General features: G+C 51.5%; 1 protein-coding gene across 15 annotated transcripts in view; it reads left to right on the top strand.

The window, feature by feature from the left end:
• Positions 1–24,429, top strand: part of TCF4 (transcription factor 4) — a 243,761-nt gene that overhangs the window by 149,318 nt on the left and 70,014 nt on the right. Inside the window, exon 1 of one of the 15 annotated variants that reach the window (XM_075489133.1) lies at positions 22,264–22,452. The exons of 13 other annotated variants lie outside the window; for them this stretch is intronic. In XM_075489133.1, the coding sequence (XP_075345248.1) occupies positions 22,285–22,452 (168 nt within the window). In that variant the 5' untranslated portion in view covers positions 22,264–22,284. Of the gene's footprint in view, positions 1–22,263; positions 22,453–24,429 lie in introns of those variants that run through there. One more of the 15 variants, XM_075489132.1, reaches the window with a different exon arrangement.

Genomic DNA, 24,429 nt, shown 5'->3' with positions numbered 1-24,429 from the left:
TAATTCATAAGTAGTCTTATAAAAATTTCAATGATAAATGGTAATAAATATGTTGTATCAGCTCCCCTTTATCATAAGAAATGGCTACGAGTTTGGAAAACAAAGTAAATTAAACGATGGAAACAATCAGAGTTTAAGAAATAACGAAGATTCGCACTAAGTTTGGAGCGGGGAAGGTGGGACTCTTCCCGCTGCGCTCCGGGTGCGGGGCTGCGTCCCAGCGGCTATAAACTGGCGACAGGCCTGGAGCCGAGCTGGAACCGAAAGGTTGAGCTCCGCAAGCTCGGTCTGAGCGAGGCTCGAGCCGGGGGCGGCCCTGTCCCTGCCGAAGCAGCCCCTTCCCTGCGCGCCCTGGCGCCTGCCCGGCCGCCGCGGGCACTCGGCGTGCTCTTTCGCGGGGCCTGTTAAGATTGGCTTTGCCCGCTCCTCACGGTGTCCTTTGTGGAGCTTCTCCCGTCCCTGAGGTTTCAGGAGATCACCCTCGTTTCAGGTTTCGTAACCCAAACGTGTCTGCGCGCCCACAGCGCGATCCGCCTTCGCAGCAGCGGGCCGGGGGGCCGGGTCCCCCCAACTCTGCCTGCTCCTTGGGCACCCACAGTCTCTCCGTGCCCTGGGCTCCTGCCCGTGAAATAACACCACCTAACGTACTTCCTTGGACTTGACAGACTCCATGTAGTCTCTTTGGGGCGAGGGCTTTTGCTGGGACCGTGCCATACTGGAGCTTTCCGCCTTAAGCTCTGCTCTGACTCGAGCGGTGCGGGGAGGGTCAGGGTATTTTGGATCGAGCCAGCTGAAGATGAGATATGGGCACGGCTCTATTGGCAACAATGAGGTTTTTCTGTTAAAACTTGTTTTGCCTCGTTGAGGGCCCGTGGAACTTTGCCAAGCTATGACACGGTTACGTTTTGTACCCAGGCTGGCGCGGTCAGTTGGCACCTACCCGCAGACGAGGTTTGACCTATAGCACCTATAGCACGTTTACATAGCACCAAACTCGAGGGCACGTGGACGTTGTTTGGACCTGCAGGCCAGAGCCGCCTTTACCGAGTGACGGTGCCAGCCACTTTATGAGAGGCTTTGCAGTCATTTGGTGCCATGTTCTTTACAAGCGTCGGGTGCTGCCGTCACCTAGCATCGTGCAATCCGGGCGGCTCCTCTGTACCGTCACCTCCTCACCCTTAACTTCGTCCCAAGGCTTTGCTGTTCTTCTGACCTTTAACCCGAAGCCTTCATCCGTTCTAGCTGCTGATGGTTTAATCGCATCTGACCTTTTACGTGAAGCGTTTGCCAAGGCATTTTCTGCCTTTCTTCTCTTGACCGGTAAGAGTCAGCGATGAGCAGGCTGCGCTGGTCTGTACGGTTGGAAGTGTCTGTGCAGGAATGGGGTACGGAACGGGGAATCTTTGGGGGAAAATGAGCAAAGAGGGAAGGGCTTAGGTTGTAGAGGTCATGTTCGAGTGGTGTTTTTACAGGAACTTATATCGTCCTGACTTAAGTAAGCCCAGCACAGCGGCACTGCGGCAGGGGAGTGGCGTCTGCCCAGGTGTTGATTTCCAACAGGTAGCACCAGTAATGCAAAGCAATATATTGAGGACAAAAAGAAAGCTCAGGAATGAAGCCTTCGCGGGGAGCTCACGGTGCCGGTCATCTGCGGGCACGTTACAAGTGCTTCTTTGGCTTTCTTGGAGCAGGATTGCATGCTTCGGCAGAAGGAGGGGTTACCGGGGCAGAAGCGGGCGCAGCTCGGAGGAGCACAAGTGGTGACGTTGCCTTCGAGCCCCTGCGTGGCCAAGGCGGGCTTTTCGCCTCTGGGAATGAAGGTGGGCGCGTGAGCCCGGCAAAGGCCGTCTGCAGGCTTTCTGCATCTCAAGTTACTCTTCTTTGTGGCCAAGCTTTCCAGTAGCACGACTGGATGTAATAAATTGCTCAGCTCATGCCTTTCCTCCATCGCCAGTGCTTTTTCTTTTGGTATGGTTATCATCTAGTAAACGTGCTATCAAGTATGGTCGTTACGGTACAATATATTCATTTTCCTTCTCTTTGGATGCTCTTTCCCTTATGACCGTGCCGAGGCCTCCTGCTCCCTTAGCTCCACGGGAAGAGTGGATGATTGCAGTTGTTTGATCTCCGTTTATGGCAGAGCCGGGAGCTGGAGCCCGAACTGAAGTCCCACGTCCTGCTCCAACCCCGGAGAGAGGTGCTCAGGCGCTCAACCCATGCCGATAAAGGCAGCTTTCAGCCTGTCCCGAGCCCCCGACCGCACACCTCTCCTCGCAGCCCCCTCCCAGGGAGGACCGAGAGCGCCGCGCTCGGCGGGCCGGTGCAGCGGGGTGCAGGGTGCGAGGCGCTGGCGGGAGCTGCGGGGTTGTCCCCGTGTCCTTGTGCCGGGGTGGCAGCGGCGCCCACAGTTTAGGAGCCTTGTGGAAGCAGCCTCTCCGGTCCCCTCCTCTGCTGCAGGGGCAGCTAAAGGAGCTCAGCGACGTAACCGCACGGTCTGGAGCGGAGCGGCTCTTGTAAACCACAGGTTTTGCTGCCGTAGCTCCGTCGCCGCCGGTGCACAGCAGAGCCAACGCAGAGCTGGTTTTAGGACGCTGTAAGGGCGGGGGGTTCGCGTGATGGTAAGAGGTCCTGCCGGTATCTAGCGAAACGGGAGGATGGTGGCGGAGGTACTCCAGCTTGCACCCTGCCCGTGGTAAACCCTGAGCGGGCAATGACGCGGTTCCCGTTTCACAGCTCTGCATCCAGCTCTTCTCCGAATCCTGTGTGCTGGCCGCCCCGGGGGCAGCAGCAGGGCGATGGGCCGGGCTCTCCGCCGCGACCCTGCCCTACGTTCACACCTCTCTCTTCGCCGAGGTGATTCACCCTGTGCTCGTTTCCTCGCGTCTCCTTGAGCAGAGGTGGGGTGTCCCCAAGCGTCCCTCATCCCTGAAACCGGCTGCAGCGACGTGGAAAGAGAGCAAAAGCCGTGGCTGTGAAAGCAGCCGTGGCCCAGCCCTGGCGTAGCCATTCAGTGCGACGGAGACCACGGCTTCAGCCGGCGATCACGGTCATGTCTTTCTGGTTTCCGAGGTTAATTTACTCTTAACAGAACCAACAGCTTTAAAATAAATAGAAGGCTTAAAAATGGAGGGAAGAGGAGGAGGTGATGGCTCCTCAGGTGGAACCATCTCCTTGGAAGCTGCATCCGTAGGAGCCCTTGGGGAAGACGGGCGACCTCCTGCTTGGGAAGGGGGCTTGGGGCCCAGCTCCCTCCTCTGCCAGGGGCCTCGTCCCTGGCCGTGGCACTTGCTTCGCTCTTCATTCGTCAAATAGATGCGAGCGGGCTTGGGGTGAAGGAACCGGGTCTGGCAGTAGGAGCTGGGCTGCACCGAGGAGCGGGACTGCAGCCACGGCCCGGACTGGTGCCGCACGTTATTCTGAATGTAGGCAATGAGAGTTCTCGTGGGGAAGATTTTACAGCCAGAACAAAGAGTGGGAGAAGTCAAATATCATCTCAGTTGCGTTAAAAAAGAGGAACTGAAAAATTAATTGATTTTGTTGACGAATCGGCAGGTAAAATCTCCCAAGCGTCAGTTTTAATGGCAAGAGCCTCTTTCTTTCATCTTCGTTTAAGGTGCCCCCTCTTAGACTGGAGACGTCTGTCCGCACTCGCCGTGGTGCGCCTTGACAAGCGCACCAGCTCTGACCTTGCTGGCCAGACAGATAAGGAAATGTATGACTCAGTTGTACGTCCTAAGGAAACACCTGCTTGGTTCCAAAAATCAAGAAAAGAGAAATACTACTGGGATGCCACCTGGAGTTTTTCCACAGCTTTATTCTGATTTCCATGGGAGAAGCCTTGATAATTTAGCTGGGAGGTGAGGAAGCACCGCTTGTGCTTTTTGTGCAGACTTTGCAGACTTCCTACCTCAAGTGCAAAAACACAACCGTATGAATTTCCCTTCAAACGTCCAACTTAAATGGGAGTTTTCCAAAACAAATACAATGTCCCCGGCTTTCCCTATGCCACCTGCCGTATCAGAAAATCGGCCGGTCCTGGGATGCCGACGTCGTCGCTGCCGCCAGCGTCTTTGGGGACATTCGTCCACGCTGGACCCGTTGGGTGCTTTGGAGCTTCCCCGGGGTTCAGCGGTGGGTTGCGGATTGTCACCCACCGGAGACGTGCCGGAGCGCTGCAGCTGCCAAACGGCACTGGGGCAGCGGTGCGGCGCCTGCCGAGGGAGGGGGTCCCGTCTAGGGGTCTTTGAGGACCAGCGACATGGGGTGAAGCCTCCTTGGGACAGAGCTGACCTTCCTGGAGATACGCGTCCGAGGCCAGCAGGGCAAAAGGGGAGCGAAGGCTCGGAGGCAGCTCACCGGGACCCCGCTAGCAACTTGGGTCAAGTGAGAGGGAGCGAGGTAGGAGCTGGATTAAGGAGAGGATAACGGGAACTAATATTATAATTTTATCCTACTGTTTTAGTACAATTCAGTGACTTCTGAGGTCCGAGAGCCCCCAGAGGTGAGGCTAGACCTGCGTAACGCACTGCAACATGCTTGCAGTAGGGTACTTGGCTTTCCCCTGCCTCGCAGCAGCCTGTACGTTTTCCCAAAGTAGTTTGTCCCATTCCCGCAGCGGTCGCCCTTCCCCGGGCGCTGCCCCGGGCGCTCGCCGCGTTACCGGGTTGACAAGATCCCCTTCATCCGGTGGCCCCAGGGAAGCAGCCTGGCTAGCATCCCTCCTCGCCCTTCTGGCCAGCCGCGTAACGCATACTGCATTATGAGTTGGGGATTTTCCATATTAAAATCGGAACCTTATTCAACTCTACCCCGCTTGTTTTTGCAGTTGTAACAAAGCTCTGCTCTTTGCTTTGAAGTAAATAAATAAATGTGGAAATGCAGCTTTAGCACATAGCAAATGAAGTCAAACCAAGGAAACGATAAAATCTACTGTACGCCGGTGAGGGGATCGGTTCAAAGACCGTATGTTGCAAACCGCACCTGAAATCGCTCGCCGCATCTGAAGGACTAAGAAGTCATTTTGCAGGCAAAATGCTGTGGTGGTGGTGTTTTAAAATAGCTTAAAAGGTAGAGAAAACACAGCTTAAAATGGCTTAGTTTTTAGTTTGTAATGAATCGCACAGGGTATCTTCAACACGAAAAAGCAATTTGAAAGGGGTGGCCCGATAGGTGCGTTATTCTTAGGCCTGGGCCGTGCGTTATATTTAAAGCTAAAACCTTTACTGCAAAATTCACGCGCTTCTGAATGTTTAACTCTTTTGGACTCAAAAAAAAAAAAAAGGGCAAAAAAAAAAAAAGCAGTACTGAATAGTTGTGGCCCATTCGAAGCAGCTGGTACAGAGGTGTGGGATTCGTGGGGGTTTTTTGTTTAGCTTGAGCAGAGACTCCCTCTTCAGAGTGCTGCAGGTAGTGCAGGAGGCGCTCGCTGCGGGGACGGCAGGTTTTGGCCAACAAACCCAGATGATTTCCAAGTGCCTGCAAAAAGGGCAAAACGAGACGCAGTAGATACTCAGCAGGAGCTGTAAGGCAGTTCTTTTAAAATTGCTTTGTAGGCGGAGGAGCGTTTCTTCCCCTTCGGCAGGTAGGGTGGCGCAGAGCCCGCTCCCGGGGAGCCTGGTCCCTCCTTTGGGATGAAACGTGCCCTGCACGCTTCAGCCTTTTTCCCCCCCTCTAAACTCGACGCGCGCTTTTCGCTTAAACTTTTCGGCGATCTCTCCCTTTGCACGTACCGAGCGTCGGCGTTGGAAGGCTCGCGACGGAACAAAAGCGGCGGCGGCGGCGATGCGCGGTTTTGCCGGCGGTGACCCTGCAGCTGGAGGAGCTGCTGCGGCCCTGGCCGCTGCGCCGGGAGCCGCTCCTGCCCGCGCCCCGCTGAGCCCCGCATCGCCGCTGCCCCCCTGCTCCCTGCTGCGAGGGGCGCTCGGAAAATGCGTTTGATTCGGTAAATAAATGGAAAAATAAACGGCGGTTTCATGTCCAGCCTTCCATCGTTTTCCTTATCTAGCTATTTTTTTTAGCTTTCTATAGCTAAGGAATATATAGCATACTCTTTATATAGCTAGAAATTTGTAATTCTTTTTTCATTTTGGAATTAAGCTGAGCTTCACAAGTGTAAAACTCAGCACGTAATTTTTCTGTTTGTCCTTGAGGAAAATTGTTAGGAAAAGGTATTTAAAGATAAAAAAAAAAAATGCTCTGTGCAGTAATTTGATTTTGTAGCTTTTCTTTAAATATTATCTGTAGATGGTATTCATTACAAGCAGTGCAGCGCCTTCAGATCTCCGATTAGCACAGTTCAGCATGTAAGATATAAGCATTTAAATCCTATCTTGCATCAGGCCTTTCCAACGTGGTTTTAGGAAAGGGTGGCTTCTGGGGCCGGGGATTTATTTACTTGATCTCATTTGCTTTAAGTTTTTCTTCCATTTCAGAACGGATTGGACATGGGGTCGGGGTGGGGAGAGGGACGCAGCGTGCGGAGGGGAGAGCAGGACGTTAATGAAGAAGTTATCTGTGGAAGTTTAAGATACTCCGTCAAGATTGATATGCTTGCGCTCTGCCTGGAGTCCATTTGTTAACAGAGCCTCTGTGTTTTATCAAAGGGACATTAATTTTTGCTCTGAAGTATTTCTTGCCTTTACACTGAAGCGGTAAATGAGCAAAAAAATCAGCATAGCGAAAATATAGAAAAAAAAAATAGCATAAAGAGCTCCAATAACTATTAACGTTGTTAAATGCATAGCAAAGCTCCCCTGACAGTTTCTTGGCACAAAACCTAGGAGGCCTACAATGGCTGGTTGTTTTTTTATTGTTATTTTATTTTCAATGGCAGACAGCACCTTTTGACAGGCCAAACAAGCGGTTAAAGTCAGCGCCCGAGCGGAGGGGACACCGCAGCGGCCCCGGCGCGGTTTTAGACCCATAAACGCCCGTTGCATTTTGCTTCCCAAAGCTTCAGCCCCACGGGCACCTCCGGGAGACCGGGACGGGCTGGCCTGCCCTGCTGGCTCTCCCCGCCGAGCTTCTGCGGGGCTGTGCTCGCCCGCTCTCCTGCTGCAAATCCCTAGAAAGACCTCAAGAATAGCCTTTCCTCAGGTCCTGGGAGGGCTCCTTTCAGCCCTGCCGATGCTCTGAGATGCTACAAGCTCACGTTTGTCGGCGCTGCATATTTAACGCGTACGGCTGCAACGCGTACGGGTTTAATCTCTGGCTCTGCGAAGGCGCACGCAGGTGCCCTGGGCGGTTCCCGGGGGTCCGCAGCTGGCCCCGGGGACAGGAGCCCTCGGCATCTGGGGGCACGGATGGCTCAGCAATGGGCGTTTTACCCCTGCCATCCTCGCTATGCCGTAAATAAAGCTTAAAGGCTCCCTTATTTGCTGCTTTTCTAGCAAATAATGACGACTTGACTCTCTTAGGTGCCTCAGAGACCCGTTCCGTTGGTAGCCGTCGTGTGTTGCAGCATCGCCCGGCACGGCAGCGAGACCCCCACGCCGGGAAGCGCGTGTCCCCGCTCCGGAGCGAGAGGGGCTTGGGTAACTTTGGTATTTGAAGCTCGATTTGCATACTCCAGGTGACTTGACCGCGTTTCCAGATGAGAACATCTTTTCCCTGCCAAATGCAAGCCAGGAAGCGACAAGGCAGAGTGAAACCGCTTGGTCCCAGTCCAGTTTGGCGGAGCCAGCCCTGGCCGGGGCCGAAGGGCCGGGGCAGGTCGGGGCCGTTAGCCCTCCCTCGTTGCCATTGCCACCTGGTGGAGTGCAAAGGATAGCGGGTTTGAGGCAAGTCGCCTTTAATTTTGGCTCTTTTATTGCAACCACACTTTGGCAATAGTGCGCGAGAGTCCTTAACCAAAAAGATCCTCTCGTTTGCTCTGCAACACCTCATTTCTCCGCTCACAGTTCATTTATGATTCTGATGAGAGTGTTTTTTCAGGAAACACACATTTCACTTTTTGACCTAGGAGCATCTGTTAGAATTTTTTTTAATACTACTTTGGCATTCTGGAAGTGTTAATGTCTTTCATATCTGTTTAATGCTATTTAGGGATATTTATGATCACCTCTTGGTTACTTGGGGTAAAGTGTGTTGCAATTTTTTTCAAACAGACAGGAAAGCATTCATATGAGGAAACAGATTGCTTTAAACATGTGCTTCCTGTGACAGTAAAAAGAACAAATTAGATTTAACACTGTGTAATGAATGCATAAATGTGTACGTTTAAGCTTTTAAAAGCCTTACATTTGGTTCCGGCCTAAACAAAAATCAAGACTCACCTATCAAGGCGCAACAAAGTAGATTTAAATATGTACAACCAAGCCTGTTCGTATTTTCAGAGCGATTTTGCTGCAGTTTTCCGTTCCAGTCTAGACTTTTTCCCCTTAAATTGGGCAAATCTGATCTTGGGATGCTCTTTCCTGATCCCAAAAGCGCTCTGCATCGGTGAATCACAAAAGAAGGAAGCGCTCGTACGGCCGTAGCGATTACAAGTGACGACTAGGTCATCGTTTTGGTAACGGCGATAGCGCTAGGTGCAATCCCACCCAGCAGAGGAAGCTGCTCGAGGGTCCCCTCCGGGTCCCACCCCTGCGGGAAGGCTGCACCCAGAGCCTCCCTGGGACGCCCGGCTCTGCCCCGGCACCCCGGGGACCCGGACCGGAGCTCCTGGGAGCTGCACCGCGGGATGCCGGCTCGGCCCCGGCACCCCGGGGACCCGGACCAGAGCTCCTGGGGGCTGCGCCAGGGACGGGGGTTTTCCGGGCGAGGGGCCGTGGGCACGCTGCCGCCGGCGTGGCCTCGGCACCGGGGGCCAAACCAGGCGGTGGGAGCAGGAGCAGCTGGTGCCAACATCCTCTTCTGGCGCTGGCCTGCCGCAGAGCTGATTACTTTTGTTTTTTCGGAGGAAAAAAGAAGGAAACGGTGAGAGTTCACCGGCCCAGGAAACAGCCTGGAAGTACTTGCTGTGCTTTCCTCTGTACTCGCCCTGTGCCTCGTTTTTTGGCTATGCTGGCTGCTCCAGCTTAGTCTCAGAGCCACGTACAGAGCTCAGAATATAACTGAACTCTCCCTGGAAATACGACCGGAAGGAAATTCTGGCACATTAAACGTATGCCGTAACAGATACCTTCAAATGCAAACAATGGTATAATATATACTTAATTATTGTTCTTTACTTACCTACTAGGGGGTAGAAACTATTCCGAATCATAGCTGTAGCAATTCTCCAGGAACTATTCTAAATGTCTGCTTCTTGTTTGCATCCTTGTTTTTCTTTGAAGATGCATCTGGAAAAGCGTTAAAGGCAGTTTCTGTCCACCTTCACCCAATTAGTTCCCTCACACCTCTTATTTCCAATCTTTCCAGAAGATTTCTTAAACATAAAACCTACTCAGGTGAAAACAGAGCCTGGGGTTTTGTGTCCCTGACCGTCAAAAGTGCTTCCGAGTGCCAAGGGAGGATGCGGGGCTATCGGCTGGTGTTAAAATAGCCTTGGATTCGGCACGCAGGCATCCCCAACCGGAGCAAAATGCCGGAAAGATGACCGGTTTGTGCCGAGCCGGAATTTTTTTGCAGGCTGTGGGAGTTCGGTCTAGAATACAGTTTGTTTGATAATTAGTGCACATCTCCTAAGACTTTCAGAGATTCGTGTTTAACCTTTCTGCCACCACGTTCTGACACAAAATTAACGCACCTTTTCTCATTCTCCGGTATTTAAGTAAATATTTTTGAACCATCTCCGTGCAACAGGTTTCCAAAGATTTAAAGTATGCCGCAGGTTTCCAAAAAACTTCATTTTTTCTTATATTTTAAATGTTCTGTTTGTGCAAAATTTTGAGAATCACCATAAGGGCTTCTTTGCATTTTTAATTTAGTAACTAACATATGAATAAATTTGCATATTAATTAGTTGCAGATTAAATCATGCATACATAATTGCCTCCTTACTGTGTTTAATGTTTGTCAAAATCTCCAGCCTGGTTTGATGGATGTCGTATGAAAGATTACAATTTGATGTACCCTTGGAAGTATTTACACCAATAATGCAGGATTCTTAATAGCAGAATTCTCTGGTTATATACAGTTTCTAATAAACATGTAAGATAGGTGCATGTCCCTTTTGACTAGATTTTTTCCTTGCACCAAGTCATTTACTATTCATAATCATTAATGCATCTCCTAATTATACAGCATATGTCTGTTAACCACTTCAGTGCCAGTCTTCGGGCTGCGGCGCCTGCCTTTTTAGTACAACTTGTATTATTTGAGAGACTATTCCCGAATTGTTTTGCCTCTGACATGAGCCATCACTTCAGGTTTTCCTCGCCTGTGATATTTGGAGGAAGAGTTTAAAATGCAAGGTGCGTTTTGTGGTTTATTATTGAGGTTGAAGAAACGAGCTGCACTTAATTCATGGCTGAAGGCTTCTCCGCTGTGGCTACTGCAGTAAATAATCAAGGGCGTTCCAAGTGCAAAAATAATATCTACCAAAATCAGCACCGATGTCGCGCCGAGCCTCACCTAAGCTGGTGCGGGGGGTGGGCAGGGCGGGTCGGGTTTGTGGCTGCCGCGCCCTGGTGCCGCGGCGCAGGCTGAGCTCGCCGGGAGCCGCTCGGAGGGACGGCATCGCCCCTGCCCGCAGCCGCCCCCGGGCCGGGCTCCCTGCTGCACAGGGATTTCGCGGGGATCGCCCGTTCCCCCCGCGCTCGGGTAGCCCCTGGACGCCGATGCCGGCCTCCAGACAGACGTTAAAAATCTGGGCTGGGGTTCCCGAGACGCAAGTTCGCAAAATTCGGCAGACTTTTGGGAACGCGTAAACGTCGTAGGTTTGTGTTTGCCTCTCGGTTTTTTCTGAACTTTTAGCTATGCTCTGATCACCCTTTCAGGTGTTGTCCACAGCTGCGAGGGCCTGAAACTGCTATTTTTAATGAAGTCTAGATTTTTATGTCCTTACTGAATTTTTGGAGCTGAGGCTTTAGAAAAAAATAAAGCCCCAAAAGAACAGGAAATACCGCGAGGCTCCTGATAGAATCCCAAGAGTTGGCTACGCTGAATTTATCAGCGAGCAGTTGATTTCCTTCTTAATCTGGCTATACGTTAACTACTTTTCAAGCAAAAGCACTTGCCGAGGACTTCCAAATAACCATATTTTGTTATAGAAGTTGGCACTGACACGTGTTAGGCATTTAAGTGTGAATTTGAGCAGTCGATGGGAATATGGTACGGCGTGAGGAAACAGCACCAGGGAAGTCGGACCTTGCTCCCCCCGCTCGCTGCCTACCTGGCAGGGAGTTTGCTGGCAAGCGGCTTCACCTCTGGGTGCCTTTTTTTGGCTGTCTCTGTTCATCCGGGCTGCGACCCCGTCAGGGCAGGCTGCGGCTCGGCACGGTGCCGGCGCAGCGCGGGGTGAGAGAGGCTTCTAGGAACGGCCGTGGTATAAAAATATGTATTTTAATATAGCGTCTGGATTCACGCAATTGAAAATGTGCTTTTGAAGTAGTAATTGGGATTGCAGAAAGGAGAAGTTCATGGGAAAGTGTAAGCGTGTCGCTTCGGTGAGAGGTTTCTTCCGTAATATGTCTGTGTTTACAGTTGGTTTGCTGACTATTTTAAGTGCGTGCGTTTTGTATATAAATAAATAATATGCATATTTGATATACTATAAAATGCACAGTGAAACCACTGCATGGCCCTAATTACTCCCAAACCCGCGTACTTTGTTTCACAAGACCCAGCAGCCTGACAGCCTTAGTCCAGCCAGTCAGGTCGCAAGATATATTTTAGCACATCATTCACTGTGAAAAGCCCAATGAGATCAAAGGTCCAAACACCCTTTTCTCCTGAAGGATTTTACACAGCAAAAATAAAACATCGTGGAGCTAGCGCCCAAAGACCTCACAGACTTATTCTCTAATCACAGAAGAACATAAACTGCTTAATACTTACCACTAATTATCCTCCCGCACTGTGCAAGTCGGTATTAAACCACAAAAGAATGTTCAAATACCATTAACGGACAAATCTACAAAAGCGAGAAAATTGTAAGGCCAGGCTAAATTCGGTAAACTCAGCCCTGCGGTTAGCAGATGCCGCGTACGCTAACATCTCTGGCCCCGGTTCGCTCCCGATGCGGGCTGTGCACCGCGCGCGCTGTACGTCGACCACAAACACGCCATTTCAGGAGCCGCTTAATTAGCGCGACTTGTGCCCTTATGTAGAGAGTCGTCCAGATCTTTGCTCCGTATTACCGTAAACCCACCCCGCCGCCGTCGTGGAGGCACCGCGCGCAGCACCCGCGGCTGCCGGAGCACGCCTCCGCGTTCGCAGCGTGCCGCGGAGGAGCGCGGTGCTCTCGTTGCACCTGGGTGCCCGATCTAGGCAACTGTCTACTGCTTTTTACGTTACCTTTATCGCATCTAATCCAGCTTTACTATCCGAAGGGTTAAAACTCACTCTGAAAGCTAAATTCTTCATCTTTAACGGGAAAATTGACAAATGTTGCAGAGAACATCTTTTCTTTGAAGATCTCCAAGGAAAGATAGATACCCGACAGTTTCCCTCCTCTGGGTGATATTCCTGGAGAACTAGAGACAAAACGATTTTATGCAAAGAGAGGGAAGAAAGACCGTAAGAAGCAAAAATGCTAACGTTGGTTACAGCCCAGTCAGGCACGGCAGGCAGAGAGCTGAGACTTGGGAAAGATCTGCTGCTTTTCATGCCGGTGCTTCGGTAACCTCCGGCAAACCTTGCAGCCCGCCCGCCTGCGCCCCAGTGCCGGGCTGGATTTAGCTCCTCTCCCCGTGTGCCGGAGCCAGGTTGAAGCACTAAGTTCAGATCCTGCTGTCTTGGAAAGTGAGCAGGACTTCCAAAATTTTGCAACGTGCTCGGGGTTTAAAGGCCAACTCGGCGTAAGCAGCGCGAGGGAAGAGAAATGATGTGGTTTAGTAGGGGAGGAGAGGTAACCATGAGTAATGAGACACAAAAAAACCAAAAAAGCTCTGGCAGAATATCAGGTGAAGCTTGCTGTGGCAGGACACAGATTTTTGACTCGGGAATAATCTCCCATATTTCTTAACGTAGAGATAAAACTGATAAAACACCAAGCCACCTACTACGTGCTAGAGGCCCTCCCGCGCTGCAGCTCGGCGGAGCTGCTCTTGCATGTCCAGAGCTGGGACAGAAGAAATCTTTCAGGTGTTATAAAACCCTTTTAATGCCATCTTTGCTTGTCGGGTGACGTGGGCACTGCCCCAGTCCGAACCACAACCCCAGCAGTCGGGGCTGCTTCGTTTGCGTGGTTGGGAAGCCCCAGCCCTGATGTTCCCCGAGGCGTGGGGAGACTCTCTGGGTAGGGGCTGGGATCACCGAGCAGCGTTTTGTGTTCATTAAACACCTATTATTCCAGATTCTTTTCTTTCTTTGAGCACTATCCTCAAAGAAAGCCTTGCACAGGGCCCGCCCTTCTTTCTTCTGAGCCGGCGTCCCAGTTTCGTGGTCTCCACCTTGACCAGACCTCTCCCCGGGCCACTTCCACCTCCCCTGCCCATCTCCCCTTCCACGCGGGCTGCTTTCCCAGGGTGACGGCAGACCGGGGTTCCAATTTGCCTGCGTCCTCCCTAATTCCTTGAGGTCTTCAGGACCAGCCACTTCATCTTTCTGTGTATTACCCATCCTTGCACCCAGCAGCAAAACCAAACCGTATTGCTCGGTACGGAGGGTCGTGCGCGCGGGTGGGCAACGCAAAAGGATTTTACCTCGTTTTCTGATTTTTTTCCAAAAGGGCACCCTCTCTACCCCTACTTTTGTCTGGCTGTTTGAGGTCGGGGGTTATTTTCAAGTACAAAGTTAATCTTCAGAGCAAGTTACACACGTGTGAACGTGACCTCCTCATCCCCGAGCATCCCCGGGAGCTCAGAGCCGCGGTGGCAGCCCAGCCTCCTCTGCCGCAGGCGCGCGCTCCTCCCAAATCCCTTGTGCGTCGCGATGTGGCCGGGCCACCGGTTACCAGGACCGGGGAGACCGTACTTCGTATTTTCCCTTGTAGTCGGGGCAGAGAGCCCGAGGTTCCCCTGGGCGGCCCCGTGCCGGCGGAGCGTATTCGGGGAGCCCAGCCTCTAATCCCCTTGGCACCGGTGACTCGATGTGACTGCAGCACCGGCGCGGTGCCCGTGGCCTCTCCGAGCTTCGGTTTCTCCGTCTATACAAAGGGAAACAGCGACAGAATAATATTTAACTGCTAGATAGAGGGGCTGCGAGGCCTAACTATGTAACAGCTGAAAAGTCTTCCATATGGCAATGTGCAATAAATGAGGAGCAGCGTTCCTCTCCCGCTCCCTCCCCAGATTCTTGTGGCAGAGTGGGAACGAATCCGAGTTTGCAGGATCCCACATCTATGTTCAGTCCTGCAGATCGTTTAGGAGAGAGGAGGGTAGCGAGAAATGCTTTTGAGTGCTTTGATCAGCTCTGCTAACGGTTTACTATGTAGGCAAATTGCTGCACGTGACTGAAAAAGAGGCCACCTTTTGGTTCTTAACGTTAGCCGTGTGGCCATTTGCATGGTGTCCACAACTTTGTCGTACCTTTTCCACATTTTTTTTTCCTTTTTTTTTGTGTATTGGTTTAAAAAATAGTTGCGCAACAGCATAACATATATATAAATTCTTTCTGAAGTTCTGGTGCAAGTAGGTCTTTTATCATGTTATAAACCACTGAACCCACTTGGGAGAACATATATTGTTACTAATGAAAATCATTATATTACAGTGTGATTTTTTTTCCTACAGAATGAACATAAGATCAGGTCCTTGATTGCCTTATGCTTCAAAACCGCTTATTTATTTTGTAATGGCAGCTAATGCTGATGGAGAACAATTGGCCAAGAACTTGTGGAAACCTCTTAGTAAAGCAACACGAGCGGTAACTGCAGCGCTGATCGCTCTAGGTTGTACTTCAACTGCAAAAGCAAAGATAATCCCTTGTAATCTGAAATTACTCGTTTATTGTGTGGTGCGTACAATCGAACTGCTCAGCACCGTATGAAATATTAAAAATCTTACTCCGTTCGTTTATTTTACTCCATACTTCTCCAGTGGACTCTCAACTATGGTACAACGGCCGTAGGCTCATATTGAGACCAACGATACTGAAATTTCCAAATGCAAACCTCCAAACCAAGGCAAATTTCCAAACCTCCCGTCACTTAACCCTGTGTGCTTTGGGAACACGAAGAAAAAGTCAGAAATGAACCCTTAACCCACTTTCCTGTCCGTTTCCGTAGTGAATCCCGAATCGAAGCCCGTGGGATGTTCGGGCCCATCGTCTAGGCCAGCAGAATTCCTGACTTTGGGCTGGTAACCCCGATGCCGATCATTGTAGGGCCTGATACGGTGCCAGAGCAACGTGGAGAACCTGGCGTAGTATTGCTCGCCTCAAAGGTTCAGATACCGTGAGTCAGCCGCCCTCCCATCCACAAAACAAATAAATCACGAGATTTTAAAAATAGTAAAGATTGGGTTGGTTTTATTAGCCTTCGGGGGTTTCTGCCTCGGGGTGCCCTTTTCCCAGCTCTCCTCCACGCTTATCGGAGTTAGAGCTTAGTCTCCGAAATACGAAATCTGAGATCATCCTGTAAGGGATGACTACAGCAGCTCTGACTTTCCAGCAAAGAAAGCCCACCAAATACTCTGATACTCAAGATAAAATGGTGAAAATTGGTAATAGTGCCTTGGTGCAATAGTGCAGGCAATAGTGCCTGCACAAAGAAATCCTGGCCCATGTGGTTTAAGTTTCTCTCTTGGCTTTTCACAAGCAGCGTAGCCAAAAATAAACCTAGTGGCAAATGGGTATTTTAGATAGACAGTTTTGTTTAAAATAGATTAACTGTAAAGTATGTTTCTATGCTTTTTTTTTTTTTTTTGGTAAGATAACTTTTATGGAAGGTGGCTGCTAAGCCAGGGTGCCCGGTGCCTCCCTACCTGCCCCCAGTGCCCTGCCCAGCTCCGGGGGTCCCGGCCAGCTCGTCCCGCAGCTGAGGGGATGTGCTCAACTCGACCGTGTGCTAAAATGGCCTTATCTGGAAAGCAAACACTGGATGCCTGTTTGGTTTTCAATAGCTAGTTTTGATCCAAGGTTTTATTATGTTATTAACTTCACGTGCTATGTAGTAAATACAGCCTGCGTAGCATTTGAGGTAAAAGGAGAAGAAGTTTGATATTTTACGGATTAAACTTGGCGGATGCTTGCAGAGATGTTCTATTCTGGCAGTCTCAGACGATCTCTTTTGCCATATTCCTGGCTTCCAACCATCAGTCGCAGCACCCACTTCGGCTCATTAGTTTGTGTTTGCAGTGCAAGAACAGGAGCACGTGCAATTATGTCACCGAATCAGTCACTGCTGAAAGGGCAATTTGCTTAAAACCTGCGCTGGATACAGCAGATGTGCCCGTCTAACGTGTTCGACCCATACAAAGGTACAGGAGTTCGGTGGGATCGGCGCTCGCCCTGCCGCCCGCGAGTCACGTCTGACCGACCGTTTCAATGTAGAAAAAAACTTGCGAATGCATTTTAATTGAAATTATTTGAAAATTTAGCAAGGTCCAGGTACTAGCAGGGTGACCCGACTCATGCACGCAGCATTGCTGCGGACGAGGACCGTCATGCCGGCGTGGCCGTGGATGCTGTCTGGGTCAGTCCCGAGTCCTTCAGAAGCAGGCTGAGACGGTGCTGCCGGCCGTCCCGGCTCTTCGCTCCAGGCTCTCTCCTGGAATAACCAGCCGTCAGGGCCACTCCACGAGCTGCACCCGCTTAAAACATCTGGTGGAGAGTTTGTCCCCTTAATGAGAAAGAGAGGAGCTAGTTCAGTGCTGGGAAAAAGGCTTGCTTCCTCCTGGCAGACGAGCCTGGAAACAAGGCGTAGGATTATTGGGTTGATTAGGATTGCCATCAGTAGGTAGTCTATAATATGAAAGCAGATGTATCCACATTTGGCTGGTTTAAAGTAGCTTTTTAGAGACTGTGACTTTTAGGATCTGATTTATTCATGTAGCATCTGTATAATTAGATATTTATACTGTATTCAGTCTATGGTGCACAAGTATCTGAATATGAACCTCTTCCTGGGGAGAGAGGAGAGAATATTAATGTACAAAAACGTAGGAAAGTCAGCGTTGCCTTTAGTTGCAATAGTTACAAAAGAGACGGTTATAAATTACGTCATCTAGAGTTCAGCAGGTTCATCTCTAACGGGATGATCTTCGGGATCTTCTGAAACCAAGACCGGAAAATGGCCCCGGCACGTGCTACCGAAAACGTGCCCCACCTTTACGTCTGTTTAAGGTAAATATGGTGCGACTTGTTCTTGTGTTTCTCCAGCATCCGAACGAGCTTTCTGGTTTGGTTGGTGTCCCCTGCGGGCAGAGGCGCCGGGGCTGTCCCGGGCTGGGCTCTGCTGCCGCCGCCGCCGGCGCGGTCCCTGCGCAGGTACTTAGTTGGGGATTTTAAGAAACCTTTAGTCCCGCTCTGGCATCTCCTAAAATTAGACCTGGCTTTGGGCAACGGAGCTGGGGTTTGCTTCTCTTTTTGTTTTCCTTAAATAGGAGAGAAGCTGCTTGGAAAAGGCTGGTGGGGCGTGAGGTGGGGCATGTCTTCATGGGACCTCTGAGTGGAGGTCCTGGTCACTCAGCCGGGGCAAAACGCCACAGCTGGGTAAAATTCTTCACATCTGGGCATTCAGAGCCACTTCTCCACCCACGGTGGGTACGTTTTAATAACTACACTCAAGGATTTGTGTAAGAAGGATGAGATTATCCAAGTGACCCGGACTTAGAGGAATACTGGTTATTTTAGTCGTCTTGCTTGATATTTCACCGTTATCGGTTTCAATTTGTGGCTGGAAGCTTGTCATCCAGCAGACAGCTTCCCTTCCTTTGCTCCTCTGCTGAGGACCTCAGTTACAGTCGTGTCAGGACCGTGACTGCTGTCTCTTCCTTCCCGCATCCTTTTGCTGTGACTTTCTGGAGGGTCTGTTTCCAGACAGGCGGCGTGCCGGTGGTGGAGCCATCCATTGCAGCAGCATTGCAGCGGTGGTGGAGCCATCCATTGCAGCAGCATTGCAGCGGTGGTGGAGCCATCCATTGCAGCAGCATTGCAGCGGTGGTGGAGCCATCCATTGCAGCAGCATTGCAGCGGTGGTGGAGCCATCCGTTGCAGCACCATTGCAGCGGTGGTGGAGCCATCCATTGCAGCAGCATTGCAGCGGTGGTGGAGCCATACGTTGCAGCGTCCGTTGCAGGTGCTCAGCAGCTCACCGGATGAGGCCCCCTCCAAATTCTCTATCTTGAAAATGCTGCTGGAAAAGCAGGGGTCCATTCCCTCCTCCCTTCCTGGAGCAGGAGAGACGGTCTCCTGCGGGAGCTGCAGAACCCGCCTTTCTGTCCTTCTCCTTCTTCTTCTTCTTTTCTTCTTGGATTTGTGAAATGTTTCCTCACCCTCTTCTGGAATTTGCCACTGGGATCTGACACTAGAGAAGCAAGGAGAGAATGGAAGCAAGTATATATATATATATCTCGAAATATGTATATATATACACAGCAGTATATATATTTCGATGCTTTGGTGTGTGTGTGTATATATATATATATATATATATATATATATATATATACACCCCAAAGCATCAAAATTGTATCTCAGAGGTCACAGCACTATTTCTAGGCAGCCCCACCTGGTTTTTCTCTGCCTGTTCACCAGTTTGCCGTACCTTGCCAGGGTGGCTGGTCTGGGGTGCCCAGCGGTGCAAGGGGAAAATGGAACAGGATGGCCGTAAAAGAAATTATTCGCTTAGATAACGCTAAAGTAACTGGATTCTGACAACACGGCCGTGTGCCATGGCATCCTGCATTTGCTGTGTCACGCCACGTAGGTGACGTATTGACCTGAGTTTGTCCCTGCTTGTGCCGTGTTGTGTTCGGGGAATGTATTTATACCATCAGTGCGTGGATAAGTTACACCTGATCAGCCTCGTTCTGTTGTGACCTAGAAGATGCTGAAAGAACGACGCCTAACATAGAAAGTGCTGAAATAATGCGTTATCAGAGCAGTTGGGGCATCTGTTAGGTTGTATGTAGTTTAAAGCCCCCTGCCCTTCGGTGGCGTTCCCTCTGGGTACAGTATAACATCGTTTTTACCAAAACAGAGGTTTCGATACTCATCCTTGACCCTTTACGTGGAAAACAAGTACCTTTGGGGCAACGGAGACAAGACGCTGGTTAGACAGGGCCGCGGGGAAGCCGCTCCTCCTCGCGGGAGGAGGCCGGTGCGGTGCCCGGTAGCGGCGCGGGGCGGTGGGACGCGCTGTCCCCACGTCACTCTTCCCCGCCCGCGCCTCGGCGTCTCCACGCCGCCAACCTCTCGTTAAGACGAAGGACGTAATTGCAGCGTTGCCGGCACCACTCTGTGGCAAGGGCTGGAAGACGTCGGCGCTGCCTGACGCCCGCCGGCGGGTGGGTGTGCGGGGGGAGCTGCTCGGCAGCGCAGATGCGGGCGCGGGGGTCTGCAGGGGGTCCCGCACAGCTGCACCTGCAGCGTCCCCCTACACCCTCACACCGGCGTGTCCGGAGCTGCATCCCGGCGGCAAATCCTCGCCTTGTCGGTGCCGAGTCCTGCCGGGGAGCTCGGCTCTCCGGCAGCCCGCGTTAACGGCAAAACCCAGCGCAGAACAACTGCTTTTGCCTGGTTCAGCGAAAACCCCCGACGTAGCTGTGTCGCAGCCAGATGCAAATCCATAGAGCGCTGCATTTGGAGATTGAAACGCCACCAAAGATTTAATTTTTTAAAAAGGCTGCTTCTCGTCAGATAACTCCCCTTACGTTTTTAGCGGTTTGCTCTTTTAATCAACGGGCTCCCGTTAGCCAGGCGCCCAGCTCGGGCCACGCGGCTGGACTGGAGACGTGTCCCCGGCCGTGCCAGCGTGCCGGCGGCCGACCCGCACCCCCGAAAGCCACGGGGGTCTCCCGAGCAGGGCTGCGTCGGGGGGCTGCCGGGGCAGAGAGGTGCGGGAAGGGCGGGTGGGTGGCAGAGGACTACCGTAGCCTTGCCTTGCGTGGCTTCAAAGCCCGGCACGCGGCCGGGTGTCTCCCCGATAGTATTCCTGGCTGTTATTAATAATACGAATTCTACGTAAGATACGCATTTCTATTTCCGACAAAGAGAAAAGGAAGAATATCCGGGAAAATCACAAGTTCCCGAGCGAGGCAGGAAAATATATTAAAGTTATCTCAATGTATGTGTCGAACGCAAATACGATACGGTAAAGTAATTAATTTTTATTGTCACGTGGCGAGAATTATGTTATAGTTACGGGCTTACTCCCTGCAAACCACATTAACTTCTTATCACGTTAGGTGCAATATATTTATACTGAAGCTTTCCCGTTCAGGAGAACGAGAGCACTAATATGACAGGATCCAAATTATGTTGGACTCTTCCCCACTCCGAGGCTGCAAAAACCAAAGTGAAATCGGCTGCAGTCGTTTTCGTGACACATCGGTCACGAGTCAAGGGTTGCTTTTCAGAGACGCGGGTCCCTCTCCATTTCCGTGACCTATAGCCATGTGAAACGTATGGAATTATCTAGTGCCAGTCAGAAAAAGCTGCTTCTGCTGGAGTTAGGGGATTGTTTCCGTGGCAGGAAAGCGATTAAGTTCGATGATTTAAAGGTCCAGCCAATCCAATCTTGTGGTAAAATTTGTACTAAAATGTAATGCTAGTTGTATAACTTTGTGTGGAGCTGTGAAACTCCAGCTTTTATTAAGAGAGAAAATAGCGTATTTTGCAGTTTGCCAACGCAGAAGGGAGGAAGGGGCTTTATTTCTAGGTGCTTATTAAAAACATCGTGAGGGTGGGGGGTTTTTAAGAAACGATCAAAGCACTTTGTTATTTTTCACCTCTGGAGCGTTAATAGCCACGTTTGTAGGAAGTTAGTTTTATAAAGTAGATTTGCTGGGGTAGTAAATAAACGTTCTGCCCGTCCGCGACAAGCCCGGGCTTTGCGGAGCGTTTTGTTGCCCGTTGACCTGTAGTAGTTGGGATTTTGGGCCTTATGTATTATGCGCCGAGGGTGGTTTAAAGGTTACAAATGTGATCGTGTCAGATTGACAACTAACTGTTCTAATGAGGAAAAAATCCTCAAAGCATGAAATTTGAATGAAATGTGTGATTATAATTCAAGTACTGTTTACCCAAACCTCTGGGGACCTCCCGAATAAACGCCGAACAAGTGAGATAGATAAACCTCTGCTCGTTCTTTCCTCCTGCCCCCCCCCCCCCCCCCTTCACGTACGCAGCCACGCACGCAGACCCTATAGATCCGGGCGGAAAGTATGAAAGAAAACTTTGCCGTCGCCCAAGACGACAGCTCGGAATTGACATCCCCATCTCTTTGGCGTTGATTAATACTGTATGTGGCGCGTTACCACGTCGAGGAGTAAGGAAATAGGTGCTTTGAATTATTAAACTTGCGCCCGGAGACTGGCTGTATGCTCGGATGGCATTTGCTTCGGCATATGCAAATGATTTAGTTTCATTTGGGATCAATTCCCAGGGGCCCCCCTTTCCTGTGATGCTCTGAATTTGGCAAGCTCAAGTGAGTCCCGACGTGGGGGGGGGGGGGGTACCCTCCTCCTCCTCCTCCTCCTCCTCCTGCCCTTACCCCCCTGCCGCAGCCGAGGCGCTGGGTCTCAGCAGCACTCGCGGGCCGGGCCCGGCGCGGTGGGGTGTTTTCTTATTTAACCCCCCCCAAAAAGGCGGGGGGAAGGCTGCGCGGGGCTGCGCGGGGCGGCGCGGGCGGGCCGCGGCAGCTGCGCACAATGCTGGGAGCGCGCCAGCAGCACGGACAGATGGCGGAGTTATTAGATGTGCATCATACGATTCCCTTCCTGCCACTCGCTTTTTAATCAAATTAAAACAAAAAAAAAAAAAAAAAAAAAAGAAGAAGAAAAAGAAGAAGGGGGAAAAAAAAAAAAAAAGAAGCGGAGGGAGCGGGCGAGGGAGAGGGGGAGGCAATTAAGCGCATTTGTATTCCGCTCGGTAATGGGCCCGGCTCCGCGGCCCCGCGGGCGGCCGGCGGGAGCGCGCCGGGCGGTGCGCGGGCGCGGGGCGGTGCGCGGGCGCGGGGAGCGGGGAGGGGGGGGGGAGAAGGTTGGAGGGAGGGGGGGGGGGGGCGCGCAGCCTCCGCCCCCGCGCGGCGAATGGTCTCGCCCTGCTTTGCATATTGAGCGCGCCTGGCCCGGCCATATGGGAACATGCGAGTGGAGGAATTGTTGTGAAAAAAGGGAGAGCGAGTTTGAAATAAAAGTTGCGAGAGCGGGAGCGGAGGGGGACGGCGGCGGGACCATGTACTGCGCATACACGATCCCCGGCATGGGCGGCAACTCTTTGATGTACTACTATAATGGGAAAGCGGTAAGCCGGCGCGGCAATTAACGGTGCCACCGGGACGAGCTGGAGGGCGGCGGGGACGAGCAGCCTCCGCGCTGCACCGCGCTGCACCGCGCGGCCGGAGCCCGGGCCCGGGCCGGGGGGGGCGCGGCCGCTTCTGCCACCGAAGCCGGGTTTGGAGGCTTTTCGTTGGGTTTGGGGTTTTTTGAGGGCTTGGGGTGTTGTTTGTTTTGGGTTTTTGGTTTGTTTTTTTTTTTTTTTTTCCCGAAAGTCCGGTTGCAAAGTTTGGGGTGAAGTCGAAAGGTAGTGCAAAGCAGAAAAAAAAAAAAAAAAAAAAAAAAAAAGGATAAAGAGGGGTGAGGCGGGAGCGAGCGGGGCTCCCCCCGCGGCCCGGCCCTCCCGCCCCGCTCCCAAAGTAGTCGTGAAATAACGGCAAATGCCCCAAAAAGCCCCGTTCCCGCCCGCGCTGGAGGGACTTGCCTGCGCCGACTGCCTCCGGTCCTTCCCCCCCTCCAACAGAAACGCTTTATTTCAGAGAAAAAAAAAAAAAAGTGTCTGGTATTTTGTGCATAACCCCAGCAGAAGGTTTATACTTGCCATCTGGAGGTTTATTTTTTTTTTTTTTTCCCTGGCTGGGGCTCGAGAAGGAAAAGTATTTCAGTGTATTTTAAAATATTTGGGGGGGGGGGGGGGGGAAGGGGGAAGGGCGAGGTCCGGAGGGGAACTGTTGCTGAAGGGAGAGGAAAATAAAATTTGGGTTTTTATTGCAGCGCGTGGGGGGAGCAGGCTTGCAAACCGCTCCAGCCTGCGTGCTTTCAACTTTCTTGCGTTTCATCCCGTACCAGCCGGGCAGCGGAGCTAGGCCGAGGGGCAACCGGGCAGCGGAGCTAGGCCGAGGGGCAACCAGGCAGCGGAGCTAGGCCGAGGGGCAACCGGGCGCGTTCCCAACCCAGGCCCGGTGCGGACGGAGTGGCTGGAGCGAGGCGCTGCTCCCGCCCGGCTGTGCGCGGTGTGTAGGCATGTGTGCCGTAGAGCGGCGTGCGCTTACGGCGCGTCCAGCTTGAATTGTTTCCTACGGAAAGCCACGCTGGTGGATGAACATCTGTTTGAATAACTGAGATTTTTTTTTTTTTTTTTTTTTAAATATGCCATGGGCCTCGGCTTTTGTTTTGAATGGTTTGCGAATAACGCGTTGCAGTAACGCAGGACGCTCGGTTTGTGGGTAGAAACTAAGGGAATTCGCACAGGAAAAACAATTGAGATTTAAAATTATAAAAACGCATAAAATAAAGATCCGTTAATTTACTGCAAGGCTTCCTCCCCCCCTTTCTTTTCTTTTTTTTTTTTTTAATTTTTTTTAAATTAGTTATTGCTATTCCAGAGCTGTTCAGGCTACACCTAAAGTCTACCTGACATTCCCATGCATGGCAGGGCCTGCCAGCCTCAGTAGCTTTAAAAGAAAAAGTTCCCAAACACTGCTATTCATCCTCAGTAAGTAATAAAATCCTGGCGACAGCCGCCTGTAAACAGGAAGCAGCAATGCGCAGCGCTCGCCGGCGTCGGGGCTCCGGTAAACAATTTTCAACACTTTGACCAACTTCATTATTCTTTGGATTTTTCTTGTGGGGGGGGGGTGAGATGGAGCGTTCGATAAGCGACGTGGATGTGGCTGTGGGAGCTGGGCTTTTCCTTTTGGTTTGGGGTCTGTTGTTCCCCCCCCCCCCCCATTCTATTTGTAGATATTTTTTTTGGTAGCGGTGGTTTCTTTTTTTTTTTTTTTAAGTAAGTAAACGTAGAAAGCAAAACGCCCAGCCCCGAGCGAGCGGCCCCACGCTCCGTGTCCCTGAGGCTGGGAACGCCGAGAGCGTCATGTCGCCCTGTCGTGCCAGCCGCCCGTCGTACTTACATAAAACTGCAGAACATGACATCACAGGGCTAATAAACCCCCCTCGGCTGCCAGGCCTTTTCCCCTATTCTTTGTGTTTTTCAGAAGGTGGGACT

Source organism: Mycteria americana, assembly GCF_035582795.1.
Source record: "Mycteria americana isolate JAX WOST 10 ecotype Jacksonville Zoo and Gardens chromosome Z unlocalized genomic scaffold, USCA_MyAme_1.0 Scaffold_30, whole genome shotgun sequence".
NCBI lineage: Eukaryota > Metazoa > Chordata > Aves > Ciconiiformes > Ciconiidae > Mycteria > Mycteria americana.
The sequence above is the reverse complement of the archived record's forward strand: the minus strand, read 5'-3'. Positions and strand labels throughout refer to the sequence as shown.